This window comes from Gossypium hirsutum, chromosome D06 (assembly GCF_007990345.1).
Source record: "Gossypium hirsutum isolate 1008001.06 chromosome D06, Gossypium_hirsutum_v2.1, whole genome shotgun sequence".
Lineage (NCBI taxonomy): Eukaryota > Viridiplantae > Streptophyta > Magnoliopsida > Malvales > Malvaceae > Gossypium > Gossypium hirsutum.
Genome location: NC_053442.1, coordinates 1,434,061 through 1,452,042, shown reverse-complemented (window position 1 = coordinate 1,452,042; position 17,982 = coordinate 1,434,061). Strand labels below are relative to the sequence as shown.

Here is a 17,982-nt window from a genome sequence, read left to right as displayed (position 1 = left end):
TTTTCATTGTTAAAATTTGACGGGTTGAAAGAATAACTAAATAGTTACACATAGTATGCTATGTGCACCTCACGCTGACATACATGAATCGATTTTTAATGGTAAAAATGAATGAAGTTTTTATCAGAAATATTAATTTGCTTTATAATCTAATGTATATAGACTAATTGGTTCACTTTTTAGTAGCGGAGTAAAATGCAATTCGACTCATATTATAAAGTTCTCCATAATAATTTTATTAATAGTTATATGGAATATACATGAAAGTTGGGAAAGATTAGGGTTAATTGCATCAGGCATCCTTAAATTTATGATTTGGGTTTTAAATTAATCTTGAAATTTTTTAAAAAATTAACTTTTCAAAGTATTAATTAAAATTTTCTATCAGTTTAATCATCGGCTCAAGCGTTAAATTGTTCAAATCTATATATTTTAGGCAAAAATTGATTTTCATAGATTGTATATAAAATCTAAAAGACAAAAATATTTTCATTATTATATTTATTACATTATAAAGGAATTAATCTTTTAGTCATTTCCCGGCTGACATTAACTCAAAAAGGGACTTAAATATAGTATTTTTTTAACACCTTAGATCCAAATTGTACATATGATAAGTATAGACGTGTATAAAATTCGATTCATGTGTTTTTAAGTATGCTACATGTTATATTTGAGAAGTTTTAAAAAGAGCATAATTGGTATGATATTGATAATTAAAGGACTCAATCGGAAAGTTTTCAAATTAGAGGGCCAATTTGAATCTAAATTAGAAAAAATATGGTGATTATGGATAAGATATTAATGACATTAAAAACATTTCCTAATTTTGTTTTTGTCCCCTAAATAATTAATGAAATTGATCCAAATTAGTGTTTTACTATTTTGGGCAAATATAACTTATTTTGGTCTAAATAAATTAACTAATGGCATGAACCTAAATGAGCATGCTAAATGCTTCAAGTATGGACCCAATCGCATAAATAAAAAAATGTCAGAATTAGTCTGTTATTCATTATCCCAAATACTCACCAACATTTTCTATATGGACGTGTCTCACCATGATGATACCCACAGACACTCTTTATATATTATATATATAAACATATGGTGACAAATTGGGTGCTAGGAAAATTTTGGAATCTTATATATGGTTAGATGCTTTATATATCTTAATCTAAGGGTAATAAACTATGTTGGATTAAATAAATAATTAAAATATCATAAAAATTTTAAAATAGAGAAAATCAGTTTAATCCGTTTAAATAGGTTTTTTTAGTCCGATTCAACTTGTTCATATAAGCAGAGATTAATTGTTTAATTATTTATTAAAAGAGGGCTTTTAAGTAATTTACTAATTGAGTTAGTGATGAGTTGACTAGCGGCACCAATATAACAATATAATATATATAAGTATAGATATTAAAATTTTACTTTTTTTGACGTAATGATAAATTTAGTATTTAATGTTTACTTCTTCTTTTTTCAATTTGACCTTTATTCTTTCTTTGAAATAAATCTAGTCATCAACCTTTTAGAAAAAAAGTCAAATTAATTTCTTTTAACGAAAATGTTGACTAAAATATTAATTTTTTAATGATATTAACGTGGCAACCTACACGGAAGCCCATGTGTACTTCATACTAACATAACACTATTTGTCTTATACACTCACATCAACAACTAACTTTTAAAAAAGTTTATAAAATTAAAAATATATATATAAAGTACATGTGAACTGTCATGTGAGTTGCCATATGTAAAATTTTAATATTTTAGTTAGTATTTTCGTCAATTTGACTCTTTTTAAAAGGCTGATGGTCAAAATCGATTCTTTTTCAAATATGGAGGTCAAATTTAATTTAAAAAATAAATACTAAATTAACAAAAAAATATAAACGTTAAGAGTTAAATTTATCTTGACGCTTTTTTTATTTATGAAAAGTTATTGGGTGATTGAACTGGATTAGGCCCAAGCACATAGGCTCAGGGCTTGTGGCCAAGGCATTCAATGGATTGGGTTTGGCTTGTTTGTTTATTTCCTTGAATGGAGCCCAAACAATTTGGATTCAGAGTCTAGAGACCTCAACTCGAAAATATGATGTGATTGATTCAATTTTATATTTGATTAGTTATTTAAATTTATTCAACTCGAACCCAAAATTAATTAAAAACCGTAATAATCTAAATTTAGAATAAACCTAATCCAAAATAATGGGCAAATAAGTTTTTTCTTTTTATTAATTTCTCGATATATAGTATTTTTTTTATCTTCATCAACTCTAAACTTAAACCCTAAACTTGCATAGAACAAAATAAAATCCGACTATTTTGGTTTTAGGGATTTCAGATAATAACCAGCTAAAACATTAGAAGGTCCAAAGAAAATTTCAAACACGACATGGTTGGTGACAGACTGAACTAAATATTTCTCAATCTTCTTATTGTATGCCAATTCATCTAAAGCATACAAATAAGAAATTTTCAGTTCTGAAAAACCCAACCACTTTTTTTTTTGGTACATTGGAAAGTTCACTTTTTGTCTTTTGGACCCTTTGATATTGGGAAATTTTCAGACCAGTTAACATTATTTTATACTTGTTTCGTTTCTACCATTTTTTTGGTTTTGTTTTCTTCTCTGTTTCTCATTGCAAGTTGTTGTTTTGTCTGAATCCTGGAACTTTGTTTCTTAAGAACACTGAGATTTGTAGGGTTTATTTATTTAAATAATGAAAATTAAAAATAAAGAAAAGTGACCCACTATCCCAAGCAACATGTCCCAATAATTTGTATATATATTCTGAAATAAACAAGATTTTGTAATTAAAATGGATCAAGAAGAAGAATCATATGATTATAATAATGAAGTGTAGAAGATAAAAAAGGGTTCCAACGATGATCAAAATTTGTCTCAATAATTGGTTTCTTCAACGCATCAATTATGTCTTTTTCCCTGTCTTTATTTCTTCCATTGTTTATTAAATTCAAGGGTTTAATTGACAGACAAAATCAGAAGGGAAAATCATATTAAATTGAAGGGTTAAGTGTAGGTTCAACCTTTATTCATTTCCCATCGTTATTATTATAATAATTAAGAGGATGTGCCGATTGTGTATTAACTCGATTAGTGTTGATGTTATTATTAGTGCAGAAGGGCGTTGATTTGAGTACGTTGAATCACATTATCCTCCTATTTAATGATTATGATGAGCTATAGTTAGTACTAAGCATTGTATTAAAAAGAATAAATATGATAAGAAAATGACCCATAATTAGGTGACTTGTGATGTAGTTTACCCAAAAAAATATTATGAAAATTGAGATATAGTTTAGGAACCAATTTACTTACAAAACTTGTTTAAAACACATGAATTAAATTTTAAATATGTTTGTATGGATCATATGAACAATTTAGATTTTTTGTTTTGAATAATCACGTTATAGGTTCTGATCATATTAACTCTTTTTGACATAATGTCTAAAACTACTCATAGTCCCTCCCCAAACCATAAATAGGAAGATAATGCGCTTCAGCGCACTCAAACCGACGTCCTCCTACATTGATAACAATACTTATACCGATTAAGCTAAGACTCAATCGACATTTAGATCTGATGTATTAAAAGAAGAAAAGAAATAAAAATCTTAAATTTTAATAGTATTTTTTTTAATATATCATATCCAATTTGTCCATATAATAATGTTTTGAAATTTTAAAATTAAACCCTACGATTCAATAGCTAATCTTTACGAGGTTTCTGGGAATTTTTTTTCTGGCCATTTTCTTGAAAGGTAATTGGAGCTGGTAAGATCATGATTTTGCAAAAGGAAATGGCCAAAAAAAAAAAAACATAGCAATGTAAGTGTTGTAATAAAGACAGAAATGGAAATGACAGCACCAACCAACATTTGCATGGCTGTCTGTCTCATCTCGATAATTAAAGAAAACAACTTTAAAGAGCCTCAGCATCATCCCCAATGGCATGGATATTGATGAACTTTATGCCCCAAAAGATTTAAAAAATTCATATATGAAATGGACATTACTGGGAAAGTGATTCAGCTAAAACAAATTTTCAACCCCTCCATTGCTCATTTTCTTACAAATTTTAAACATATACACCCCTATCTAGCATTGGAAAAGTATAAATATAATACAAAGATTTGAATCTAACACAAAATTTTGATTTGATTTTGTTAGAGTTGTGACCCGAATCTCATCTTGATTCGGCTTGAAAATTTTGAAGTGCAACTCATTTGTTAAAGAAATAAAATAGAGAGGCGAAATAGGGGATCTGTGAGGGTGAAGAACCAAGGGTCGAACGAACCATGCCGCACAAGTTGAATCCGTATAAGACTATACTTCTTCTATTAGACATTGATTATAACAGGTTTGTTTAACCCTTAAAATGTGTGTAGTCGAAAACCTCTCGTATTATGATTTTTCAACATCAGTGAATTTCTCCTCCTCTTCTCATGATTTTCTCGATAGGAGTTTTCGTTGTAAAATCTGCATATTCTTATTTTTTTTTTCTTATTGCTTTGCGATTATCTATTATCAATATATAGTATAATAGATTTATATGAATGTAAATTAGAGTTAACCCGTCCTTAAAATGGTAAAATTGCCTTATAACCCCTTAAAAAATTTAAAAATACACGTTAATATGATGGGAAATTTACACTTGACCTCCTCAAAACTTATGATTTATCTCTGATCCACTCATAGAGCAATTTATAACCATTTTAAGCCATGTAATATTTTCGATTGGTCGGTTTCTTTTCTTCTTTTCCTCTTTTGGCTTGTTTCTTTGTTATTTTTTTTCTTTTTTGTTTGTCTATATTCCTTTTGTTTCTACTTTAATATCATTATTCAAATACTTGTCTAAATACTTTAAAGAGGGATTGTATTGTTAGATAAATTCAAATTAGGAATTGTGTGATTGGGAGTTGAGATGAAATTAAAAGCTTTTCTGGGGCCAAGCTAAAGTATTTGTACTAAAATGACTTAATCGAAATTTTTTAACTTTTAAAAAAGGTCAGAATGTATTTTTTTATTAAATAAATAGACTAAAGAGATTAAATTATACTAGATCATGGCACATCTTGTGATCTAAAAAAACATGTGAAAAATATATTTATGAAAAAAATTGATGTAAAAAGTCAATTTGAGTTTTGGTGATGACGGTTAGATTAAATCGTGTCTTAAATTCAAATCTCACAAAGTGCGAAAATTCTTTTAAATTTATTTTGAGTTTAAGTTAAAAAAAACCCTTATTACCTTTTAAAAAATGATTTATTTAATTATTTACCACCCGAGTTGGTGTTGGCTAAAATGTAATAAAAATTATATTTATGGTTTTTAATTGTAATTACAAGACAAATGAAGATTGCATTAGAAAATAAAAATAAATGTAAAAGTACTATGAAGATCTTTATACTAAGAGTTAGATTGTATTTTGTCTCTTTTATTAAAAAATTGAGTAAATTGGTTCCTGTACATTAGATCAAAAAGTAAATTAGTCTTTCTGTTAAAAAATTCTATCAATTTCTACTGTTAAAAAATTAGTCGCTATACATCAAAATAAGGTATATGCGACACACCACGTGTAATTGTCTGATTATTTTATTAGTCATACTAATTTTTAACAGTAGAAATGGATGAAGTTTTTCACAGAAAGGTCCAGTTTGCTTTTTGATTTAATGTATAGGGACTAATTTACATATTTTTTTTATAAAAAGTCAAATATAATTTAATCCTTAATATAGGGACCTCTATAATAATTTTACCATAAAAGAAAACAAAAGAATCTAGATTTTGGAAATGATGATAAAACATTGAGAAAAAAATGAAAACATTAAAAGCCAAACAAACTTCAATGTTAAATGTTTGTTGGGGATTAACATAGATTTAGGGTTTAATTAATTACATTGAAAAAAAAAAAGAGGACTGAAAATTTCGAGGTCATTAATAAAGATAGATCCTTTGACAAAGAGGAAAAGTAAAAGCTTAATACTTTAAAGTTGGAAACTTTAATGTGTGGGTTTCAAAATTTTTTGTAGCTCAAAAATTGTTGATTTGGCTCATTTCACCTTTCAAATCTAATGGGTAACTTTTGAAATTATGAAAATCCGATTAGATAAATCAATGGTTAATTGATGAAAAATAAGACTTAATTATGAATTAAATCTCAAACTTTGTTAAAGTACACAAATCTCTACTATTATTAAATGTGTACTACAATTTTAAAAAAATCTTTACACGAACAAGACTGAAATTAAAATGGCGAAAAACGTACGTCTATCTTTCAACTAATTCAATAAATTTTAACACCAAATAAAGAGAGAGAGAAATAGAATGGGTTTGTGTAAGAGAAGACACATCTTTTCTCTTATTCGATAATTGATTGAACAAGTTCAAGATTATCGATACATATTCAGAGTTCTTGACATAGCTTCATCTAATAGTTTCAAGTTGTTCATTTTTATTTTTTAATCACGACCCTAGGTTTAAAATAGGTTGTATTATAATAAGATTCCATATTAGACGAGATCATATTTTTTATATAATTTTATTCCACAGGAGTGTCAACAGGGGCGAAATAGAGCATCGGCCTCCTAAAATAGAAAAATTTTCATTTAGGTCCTTTAAATTTTTTAAAAATTATAAAGATATAAGCTATTAAAATGATTAAATTTCATTTTTACTGTCGTAAAGATTACAATTTAATTTCGACCCCTAAGTAAAATATTCTAATTTCTCCCCTGAGTGTCAAATCATCTTAATCTTAAAAGTAAATGAGATACCAATTAATAACTTAAAATTTATATTGTTATACTTATAAACCTTTAATCTCTGAAGTAAAGGATATTAAATGTTTAAACACGTTTAAATTTACATCCTTCAAATTATTATAATAAAAATAATATCAATCAAATTAAGATACAGTCAAATTTTATTATTTAATTCAATACCTACATTTATTAATAAATTTTTAAACTTTTAAATCATAAAAAATACGTATTTAAACACATTTAAACTCACACGAAATGTTTCATTTTCCATATTCCAAAGAACCAAAGGTCAACGACAGAGGTTAGTCACGTGGTTTGAACTTTGAAGTTCTCGAAATCTAACACATCCTTAAAACTTTTGATTATGCCCAAATTATCTCATCATCAAATATTCAATTATGATAAAATAAATTCAATTATACCTTTAAAATAAATATTGTTGTCTTATAAATAAAATAATTTTTTGGTAATTTCTTAATATTAATTTCATTATAAATTCTTATTATATCTATTTTTTTATATAATATCTAGAACTAGACGTAATTTCTCTCCAACCTTTAAATGAAAGGGTGTTGCGCTTCAACGTACTCAAACTTACGTTCTCCTGCGTTGACAACAATATCGATGTCAATCGAACTAAGACTCAATCAACTTTAATATATAATATATAATATATAGATATAAATATTCATAAATAACATCGTATAATTTTTCGTATAACGATAATATATTAAATAAAAAAAATCATAATTTAATGTGACAAAATGTGGAAAAGGAATTAAATGAATAGAGTCTATTTTCCAATATTCTTCCAAAAAAATTGGTTGGAATCCTAAGTGATAAAAATCACAGTTGGAACTCAAAATGACATTCCTACCCTTTTATTTATTTATAGAAATTGGCTATAAACATTATTAGTTAGGTAAAAATTGGAGGAATGGTGGGCCAAAGATTCAATCTAAATTCTAAATCATGTTTCCTAGTTTCCCTTTAAAAGAATAATAACAGTAACAACAACTTTGAATTATTGCATGATGCATGATTGGATGGGGTACTTACATTATATGTCACATTCAAAAATATGTCATTCTTCAATGATTTAAACTTATTTTATTGGAGATTATCGAGTTAAGAAGTTCGAGTTTAAGTATTGTAGATTAAGGAAGATTGTTTTACGGTTTGACTCGACTTGATTTTGAACATAATGAAGTTAAATGTAATATTTTAGGTGTGTTTAGTTTAAGAAATGTAAGATTACTTTTGGTAATATGATTTCGAGAATATAAGATTACAAGATAGATTATCATATATGTTACATTACGCTAGTTGGTTCGCTTGGTTGGAGTTTGGTATTTGGGAGACGGATGCAAGATTATTTATAATCATATTTTAGTAAATCGTCATTGTTATAGAATTCTTTTTAACAAGTTTAATTATTTTAATATTTTTTAAATTTTAAACTAAATTTCTATAAAATTATGATGAATTGTGATAATTTTTATTACAATTTTGTATATATTAATAAGAGAATATATGTTATTAAAATTTATTTATAAATCATTATTATAATAACTCAAATAATAATTTATAATTATAATTAATATATTAAGAAATAAATATAATAATTATAATTTAAAATGACCTCTATTGTGTTTCATTTTTGAAAAAAAGGGGGTTTTTTATTTTTAACAATATAAATACAAAATTAATTAAAATAATGAAATCAAATGATTAATTTATTCAAAATTTACTCGTAATATAAGATAATGGAGGTAAAAGTATCATAAGAACACTTATATGTTAGATTAAAGGTAACAGCAGGGGCTGGTAGGGGATCCGTCGCCTCAAGTTTGGAAATTTAAATTCTAGACTTCTAAAATTTATAAAATTTTAAATTAGTAAATGATAAAATTATACATTGGCTTCCAAAAATGATAATTTTGATTTAATCTTTTAAAAACTATAAATATATATTTTATTAAAATGATAAAATTATATTTTAACTCTTATAAAATTATACAACTTAATTTTGCCCTCCCCAAATTTTGTAGCTTCGTCATTACCTTGAACGTCAATATGAGCTACGCATGACACACTAAATATTATTATTTTAGTTTTTAATAATACAAATGAATGAAAATTTTAAGAGAAAAAATTTAATTTATTTTTTAGTCTACTCGTATAATAATTAATTATTCGTTTTTTGAGTAGAATTATGAGAGGAAATGTTATAAGCAACCATGGCATCATTTCAACTCGAATCTTTTCTGTTTTTATCATTGATTTTTCCATATTTGTCAAAAAGATTTAAAACCAAGACTTTGACTAAAAAAACTAAGTAAAGAACAGTGTAAGGAGTTTTTTTTAAATATTTTATTGAATGTGAGGGGCAAATATGGTACACAAAAAAAAGCAAGGTTGTAATAATAATGGTGGGCAAAGGAAGAAAGGTAGCAGCAAACAGCATTCAATGCAGACATGTTTGTATTAACTGCCATTAGTAAATGTAGGAATTGATTGGTCTCAAAGGATTCACCTTTTTCCTTTATAAAAATTTTTATTGAAAAAAGAAAAAACCCCATTTTTTTTCCATTCTTCTTCATTGTGTTTTCTCCTGTGATGTCTTCAAATCTGGGTTTTGTATCTTTGGGGGGGGGGTTAAGTTGAATTTGAATTGAAAGTTAAGGGTTCTTATTCCAAAGATTAATTCTTTGATGAAAGCTAAAGCTCTTTTTTTTATTTGTTTAATTCTTATCTTTGCTTTTTATTCCTTTTGATCTTATTAAAGCTCTGAGTGTTCAACAATCTTTGTTTTTTTGAATGTTTTTAGGCAATAAAGTAAAGGGCTTTAAAAAAAAAGTTAAAGCTTGAATCCTGAAAACCAAAAAACATAAACCCCATTTGAATGTTTGGTTCTTTGAATTAAACTGCCCAAGAAAAGTTTGGTTCTTGTGAAAAAAAAGAAGCAACCATTCATGCATTTTTCACTATGGAAACCAATATCTCATTGTGCAGCTTTAATAGCAGAGAAGAAGAAGAAGAAGAAGACCAAAAGAAGAAACAATGGTGGTGGTTCTAGTTTATCAGTCCTTCGTCAATTACAAGAAAATAAGCTTAAAGAAGCACTTGAAGAAGCATCTGAAGATGGGTCACTTTCAAAATCACAAAACATTGATTCATCATCATTAAATCAAGATGGTTCCAATGGACGGTCAAGATCATTAGCTAGACTTCGTGCTCAAAATGAGTTCTTGAATGCTACTTCTCTTGTTGCAGACCGTATTTTTTGTTCACAAGATTCAATTCCAAGCTTCAATGATGCTTTTTCAAAGTTCATTACAGTGTACCCTAAGTTTCAGGGTACTGAAAAAGTTGATCATTTGAGAATGGAAGAATATGGTCACTTGTCTGAATCTTCAGTTAAGGTATGTCTAGATTATTGTGGTTTTGGTTTGTTTTCTTATAACCAAACACAACTGAATTGGGATTCAACTATGTTTAATTTGTCTGAAGTGACTGCAAATTTGAGTAATCATGCTTTATATGGTGGTGCTGAGATTGGTACTATGGAACATGATATAAAGACTAGGATTTTGGAGCATTTGAACATACCTTGTAATGAATATGGTATTGTTTTTACTGTTAGTAGAGGGTCTGCTTTTAAATTGTTGGCTGAAGTTTATCCTTTTCAGACAAATAAGAAACTTTTGACCATGTTTGATCATGAAAGTCAATCTGTAATTTGGATGGCTCAATGTGCAAAAGAGAAAGGTGCTAAGGTTTACAATGCTTGGTTTAAATGGCCTTCATTGAAGCTATGTTCTAGGGAGTTAAGGAAGCAAATTTCAAATAAGAAAAAGAGGAAGAAAGGGCATGCTAATGGTCTTTTCGTGTTTCCAGTTCAATCTAGAGTGACGGGTGCGAAGTATTCGTATCAATGGATGGCACTTGCTCAACAAAACCATTGGCATACGTTGCTTGATGCCGGTTCCTTAGGTCCTAAAGATATGGATTCGCTTGGTTTGTCGTTGTTTCGGCCAGACTTTATTATCACTTCGTTTTATAGGTTATTTGGTTATGATCCGACGGGTTTCGGTTGTCTTTTGATTAAGAAATCTGTGATGGCAAGCTTGCAGATACCGTATGGACATACCGGGTCTGGTATGGTGAAGATATTACCGGTTTATCCACAGTATTTGAGTGATTCTATTGACGGACTTGATGTTTTAGTTGGACTTGATGATGAAGGAGGTAAACATGAGGAAGAAGGGTTGCCGGAGAGGAATGGTGGGTCTCAAATGCCGGCTTTTTCAGGCGTTTTTACTTCGAATCAAGTTAGGGATGTGTTTGAAACTGAGATGGATCATGATAATAGCTCGGATAGAGACGGAGCAAGTACTATTTTCGAGGAAGCTGAGAATCTTTCGGTTGGTGATCTTATGAAAAGTCCAATTTTTAGTGAAGATGAATCGTTGGACAATTCGTATTGGATTGATTTGGGGCAGAGTCCGTTAGGGTCTGATAATTCTGATCAACTAACCAGATTGAAAACAGATTCGACCCTACTACCGTCGTGGATTTCCGGGAAGAGAAACAATAAGAGATTGTCTCCGATAATGACTTCGAAATTGTCTACGAGTCCGGTTTGTGATGACAGGAAAATAAACATGAGATCGCGGGGTGATACAGTGTTATCTTTTGATGCAGCTGTATTGTCCGCGTCACATGAGCCAGACCAAATTACGGAGATCCCTGAAGAACAGCCTGCTGAAATGGACCCTGCTTCAGGAGATGATGGGAAGCCTAAAGATTCTCAGTATGGGGAGATTGAAGAAGAATCTGGCATCAGCATTGAGTCGGAGCTAGTTAATTCTACCTTGAGTTCTAAGGTAAATGGATTCAAACCGAAGAATGGTATGTTCGAGAAGGAAAGTGCTATTAGGAGAGAGACTGAGGGTGAGTTTAGACTGTTGGGTGGGAGAGAAGGGAGCAGGTTCGCCAATGGTAGACTTTTCGGTTTTGATGATGACGACCAAGTGGCAAGCTTGGGTCGCAAGGTATCTTTTAGCATGGAAGACAGCAGGATTGAAATTCCGAGCCGGTTGGAGCCTGGTGAAGTTTCGTTGACTACCTTGCCTGATGATGAATCCGGTACCGATGAAGACTACGATTACGATGACCAAGAGTGCAGTAGAAAGGAACCTGAGATCATTTGCCGGCACCTCGACCACGTCAACATGTTGGGTCTAAACAAAACGACTCTTAGACTACGTTACCTGATCAACTGGCTCGTTACGTCTTTACTTCAACTTCGGTTACCTAGTTCAGATGAAAGCAAGGGAGTCCATCTCGTGCAAATATATGGCCCAAAGATCAAATATGAAAGAGGTGCAGCCGTAGCCTTCAACGTGCGTGACAGCAACGGAGGACGACTAATTGACCCGGAAATCGTTCAGCAGCTAGCTGAGAAGAGCGGTATTTCTCTTGGCATCGGTATACTCAGTCATGTACGAGTTGTGGACAACGTGAAGCAACAATGCAAGGAAATTGAGCTCGAAGATTCAGCCCTTTGTCAACCAATGGCTAATAATTGCCGAGACGGAAAAAGCTTATTCTTTCGAGTTAAAGTAATTACAGCATCACTCGGTTTCCTAACCAACTTTGAAGATGTTTACAAGACATGGGCTTTTGTGGCTAAGTTTCTTAATCCATCATTCATCGAAGAAAACGATTTATCCGCAATATCTGAAGGTTCAGGAACATGAGTCCAAGAGGATTTGCTCTCGTAAAACCGAGGTGTGTCTTTTGTTTTTCGCCTTTTTCGGGTGTTTTTAATCATGGGTTTTTTTTAGTGTAATGTAGAGTTTGGTTTACAATTGGCATGTTAGCTTAAGAGTCAAGTAATTTGTAATGCAAAATAGAATTGAGAAAAAAAAAAGAGGGATTTTCAAGACACAAAAATATAGTTTGATGATGAACTTGAAATTCATGCATATCTATGATCATATTTTTTCATTATGGTGACCTTATTTTTGTATGATAGTTGTGTGGGATTGTGAGTTAGGTATGTGGGTTTTGTTGACTCATCACATGACTTAAATTAGTAAATGGTATATTTTGTCAACAAAATTTAGTATTTTCCAATCCTAGTCCTTGTTTTTTAATCCACCATTTTTGTCCCTTTTATGCTAAGTTCAATGATGTTTTATAGGTAAAAGGTAAAGTCACTGTCATATGCAAGAAATTTGACATTGGGTATAAGGAGAAGTCCTTTTTTCTGGGGGGGTGGGGGTTTGGGTGTTTATATGTGATATTGAACCTACAATAAGCTTTGCTTGAAATAATTTCAATATATGATTCAAATTCAATTAAACGTTTGGTTCACTGTATTGGATTAGAGGTCTATTGGATTGGAGATGTATTGGATTAGAGGTGTAATGAAATAGAGGTGTAATAGCAAATCAACTGTTTGGTTGAATCTAATGGAATAGAGGCGTAATAGTAATCTTATATTTGGTTGAATGGAATAGAGGTGTAATAGCATAATGGAAAAAACTAAAATGACTAGAATACCCTTAGCATAAATTTGTTTGGGTAAATGATTATTGTTATTGTTATTTAAAATTTAATAAGATTATTAATATCAATAATAAATAATTTAATCATATTTAAACATAATTATTATTAAATATATTATAATTAAAATATATAATTTAATAAAATTTTTAATAATTAATATTCTTATATGAATTTACTCAAATAATAATATAGATAATTTAACATGATTATTATTAAATATATTATAATTAAAATATATAATTTAATAAAATTCTTAATAATCAGTATTCTTATATGAATTTACTAAAATCATAATATATAATACTATAAAATATAATTTGAAATAATTAATATTAAATATATTTTAATTAAAATATATGATTTAATAAAATTTAAAATAATTATAACTAACAAATTTTTCTCATTAGAAATGCATTGTACAAAATGCCGGTCAGCTCATTTCAACCTTCCAGCTACCAACTAATATGTTTTCCAATTTTCTAGCCCACCCAAACTTTACAAAATGCTAGATAGCATATTAGTCACAATCCTATTCACATCACTAACTATATCTGAAAATGAATGACCCTGGGAAAAATTACAAGTATTACATGGATTTCATTGAATCAATGTTGATGCAGAAGCATCCTTGCCCTCTGTTGAAGTTGAGTCAATGACCTAATACAAGTGCCCTCCTCCCATGTCTTTAAGCGTGTAAGGCTGATTAGTTCCCGAATAAAAATCACCATTTTGTCAAGACTACTTTGCATTGGCAACTTGTCTTCAGATCCCTTGCTTCGGTGTTTCCCGTATACAGCCTCAAATTCTCTAGACTTACTGGCAGCTGTTCGTAGTACTGAGTCAGGGTGCCCTGAAATGATTACTAGTCAGGTGACATTCATCATAGCAGATGCTAAAATTTTGTAATTCAGTCGATTCTCTATAAACAAAGATCTAGATATATTCAGCAGAATTAACGCTCATAATAATAGTATGATGAATTAACGCTCATAAAATACATACCAAAAACAAAATTATGATAGTAAGGTTCCATCACCACCTATCCATATTAGCCTTACACGATGTTAATAATACCACAGGTATATTATGAATAAAAGTATATGGTTGGATTATATGGTTGGATTTCTAAGGTGGCAATTTTATCCGAGAACAATTAAATAAGAAGCTATGAACATATACAGCAGGTTCATAGTAATATCTGCAGAATTCATTGGAATACAAATCACAAACCAATCATACAAACAAAAGTGGCAAACTTAATTTCACTTGTTCATTAAAGTGAGATTTTATCAGCTAGAATCAAATGAAAATTCTTCCAACAAATCGGTATGATCTAGCATATTAATATCCGAGAAAAGTAAAAACACAACTCAGTAAGCATTTCACAGAATCTCCAATGGAAATCATAGTATTACCTGCATATCCATTTTTTGCACAATCTGACCAGCTATCATCCTTTGGCTGAGAAAGTTTTCCCTGCAGAAGGCAGACTAGTAAGTGATGAACAAAATAAAATGGAAATGTAAGCATTTAACAATGATAGAATAGGAAGAGAGCAAACATAAATAGGGGGAATAAAAAATTCACAGTCAAATGCTTACCTCTGCATTTGGAAACACAGTTTCCCCACCACTCTCAACATCAGACAAATACATCAGTACAGTGGCTATACGGTGACCGCCCAGCTCTTGATTAGCCTTATCATGAAAATAATCGAAATGTGGCTCATACTTTTGACCATTCTCGTAATGTATTATTTGCATGGACTCCCCATTCTCTGGTTGGTGTGCCATATTAAAATAAGATGAGAAAACACCATTCAACGTAGATTAAGAAATTATAGGGTAACAACAAGCAAGAAATGATATATACCTGCTGGAAGGAAGGTCCATGCAGCAATCCTAGCTTCGATATCAGCAACTACTTCATCCTTCACATGAGAAATAAAGGACACCACATAAGCATTTGAACTTCAAGAATCAGCATATACAATGCTTTCCAAACACGGTCCACAAAAATAAACAATCTGAGTCATCAAAATTAGTATTGAGTAAACGATCTCTAAACTTAATGAAACAAGTAACTAATACTAAGCAGTACACATTTGGACCTGAACTCCAGTGAAGAAAAAGGTGCAAACTGAAGAATGATTAAAGCAGTAACGCATTCCCCAGTGAGCAACAAGACAGCAGAAGAAGAAATAAGAAGTAAATCAGTTATCAGGAGTCCTACTCGAGATATCTGATACAGCATTAAGGGAAAGTAATTATCCCAAAAGCTTAAGCCAATGCCAAAGAGCACAACTATCATCTTTAACTTTCAATGCATTCAGTGAGGAAACGGATTCTTTACGTAAAGAGCTTGCCCTAGATTAAGTGTGAATGAATCATTAGGGGAAAGGAGTAAAAGACACCTAAAACATCATCTGTCATAAACTACCATCCAAAATTTGGTTATTTATGAAGAATAAGTGAACTGCCTTCACCGCTGTAATATTTCTATCTTCCATTAACAGAATTCCAGCTAATTTCACAGATTTAAACTAAAAAAAGGGGCAATTTAATTATATACCCGGGCTTTCTGAAGAAACATGCCAGAGCTGGTTCGAACTTCACTCTCAATGCTATCACCCGATTCATTATCCGCCACCATTGACTTCTCTAATTTATCCTTAGCCTGAAATTCACACATTTTAAGAAAAAAAGGGGAGGGGGTTAACATCACAAATCGAAATTAATCAACAAATTAGTTTAAAAAAATGTTGCTTACCAGAGTAATAAGGTGATCGCATTCCTCACTTGATAAAAATCCTTTGTAAAGGAAAGCCCCGAAAATAAAAACAAAAACATAAAGTTCACAATTTTGAGTAAATTAAACAGAAAAAAGTTACAAAATGCGAAAAAGAAGAAGAGAGAAATTAAAGTGACCTAGGGTGCCATGAGAGTTGAGTAACACGAGTGGGATCAAATGGAACCGAAGAAGTTCCTCTCTTCATTTCAAGCACCGATCCATTGATCTCAGCTGAAACCAAACAGAGATGAAGCAAAATAAGAAGCAAAAATCCTATAAAACACCAATGATCCATTAAAAGGGCAAAAAAAATCCTTTGTTTGGATCCAATCGGTAATAGAATAAAAGAGATGATAGGTCTTCGAAGACTTTTGCCTTGGAGTTTGGTGGGTTGTGTACTGCTGTTGATGTTGGGAGGGAGAGGGTGGGGTGGAGCAGCAGATTTTGGCTGGGGAGGGTAAAACAGAAACGATTAGCTAATCCTTACTTTTAGAACGGAATGGCTAATCGTTGTTCAAGCAGAGAAAATGAGGAATACATCCGTGTTGTAATAGGCCTGTAATAGGCAATACAAGGGCCTCTATGATACTTTTACCTATTTAACTTTCTTTCAAAACATCTTTCAATTGTTCCATTTAAAGGCCCAATCATATTCTCATCTCATGTTTTGACAGCCAACCAAAATCCAACATATCTTATCCAAAATCACTCCCTACATACGCCACACTATCTTTTTCTTCCCTCTCCTCTATCTCCAACATCCTACACGACCCAACTCACCAGAAAAGGTTATAGCTTTGTGAACATGGCAACAAGTACTTCGGCTGTTGGCGCTCCAACCACGGCCACCGCGTCGGTGGTGAATTACGGCAGCAAAGCTCGAAAAACAACACCCAAAGCGGTTTACATTGGTGGAATGAGTTGCTATGGTGGATTGAAAGCACATAACAACGTGGTTTCACTTGGGATGCCCGTGAGTACCGAGAAGTGGTTTGCTAATGTTGTTAGCAACTTGAAAGGGAATGGCGAAGGAAGAAAGGGTGGCGGTGGTTTATCGTCGACGTGCAATGAAGCGGCTGAGATATTCAAGATTGCGGCTATAATGAATGGACTCGTTTTGGTTGGGGTTGCAGTTGGGTTTGTTCTTTTGCGTATTGAAGCATGGCTAGAGGAATCCGAGGAGTGAGCACAACCCCTTGTTTTTTCTTTCCTTTTAGGTCCTTGGTGTAATGTTGATGTGAATTTTTGTTGGTTTGTGTGATCAAAATAATTGCAAGTTTTCAGTAACCTGCAAGGGAGCTAATCAATTTTGAAATAAATAAAATCAATTAATTATTATAAGTACTAAATTGAATAATAAAAAAATCTTTTCAACAAAACATCTCTACAACCAAGAGAATTTAGTACTGTACATTTCAATGTATTATATTGAGTTATTAAATTATGTGTTAGACCCTATATTTTGATCAAGTTTGAATTTATTTGTATTTTAATTTAGTCATTTTCAATTCTTATATTTTTAGAATTTTAAATTTAATCCTTATCAAATGACAACTATTAATTCATTAAGTTAAGCTTGTTATTTTCAAAATTTAATGGGTTAAACATATCAATGCTATGTCAGCTTGTCATCTCCACCTATTAAAAACAAAAAAATAATAATTAATTAATAGATTTAATGACTATTGTTTTCATTAAGACTAAAATTTCAAAATCTTGTGTTCCAAAACATGGACTAAATCTCTAGCTTTACACACAATACAAGATCAATGGTAAAATTTAACCAATCATATTTGGTTAGAATTAAATTTTCAAAAT

General features: G+C 30.6%; 2 protein-coding genes across 2 annotated transcripts; one reads left to right on the top strand and one right to left on the bottom strand.

Moving 5' to 3' along the window:
* Positions 1 to 9,247: 9,247 nt before the first annotated feature.
* On the top strand, positions 9,248 to 12,810 carry LOC107935594 (uncharacterized). Its single transcript, XM_016868216.2, has one exon. The coding sequence runs from the start codon at positions 9,771 to 9,773 to the stop codon at positions 12,558 to 12,560; it is 2,790 nt and encodes a 929-aa protein (XP_016723705.2). The 5' UTR covers positions 9,248 to 9,770; the 3' UTR covers positions 12,561 to 12,810.
* A 947-nt stretch (positions 12,811 to 13,757) lies between these two features.
* LOC107932810 (probable prolyl 4-hydroxylase 7) lies at positions 13,758 to 17,724 on the bottom strand. The gene is made up of 8 exons (XM_041094919.1): positions 16,945 to 17,724; positions 16,302 to 16,395; positions 16,144 to 16,201; positions 15,946 to 16,050; positions 15,247 to 15,304; positions 14,976 to 15,151; positions 14,790 to 14,850; positions 13,758 to 14,224 (listed from the first exon to the last, which is right to left on the bottom strand). The coding sequence occupies exons 1-8, from the start codon at positions 17,108 to 17,110 to the stop codon at positions 13,980 to 13,982; spliced, it is 963 nt and encodes a 320-aa protein (XP_040950853.1). The 5' UTR covers positions 17,111 to 17,724; the 3' UTR covers positions 13,758 to 13,979.
* Positions 17,725 to 17,982: the final 258 nt, after the last annotated feature.

Coding starts and splice junctions, on each gene's coding strand:
- LOC107935594 (XM_016868216.2), top strand. CDS start 9,771: ATGCATTTTTCACTATGGAAACCAATATCTCATTGTGCAGCTTTAATA.
- LOC107932810 (XM_041094919.1), bottom strand. CDS start 17,110: ATGTGCTTTCAATCCACCATAGCAACTCATTCCACCAATGTAAACCGC. Junction 16,396..16,944: donor CAAAGCTATAACCTTTTCTG/GTGAGTTGGGTC, acceptor GTTTGGTTTCAG/CTGAGATCAATGGATCGGTG. Junction 16,202..16,301: donor CAACTCTCATGGCACCCTAG/GTCACTTTAATT, acceptor TTTTATTTTCGG/GGCTTTCCTTTACAAAGGAT.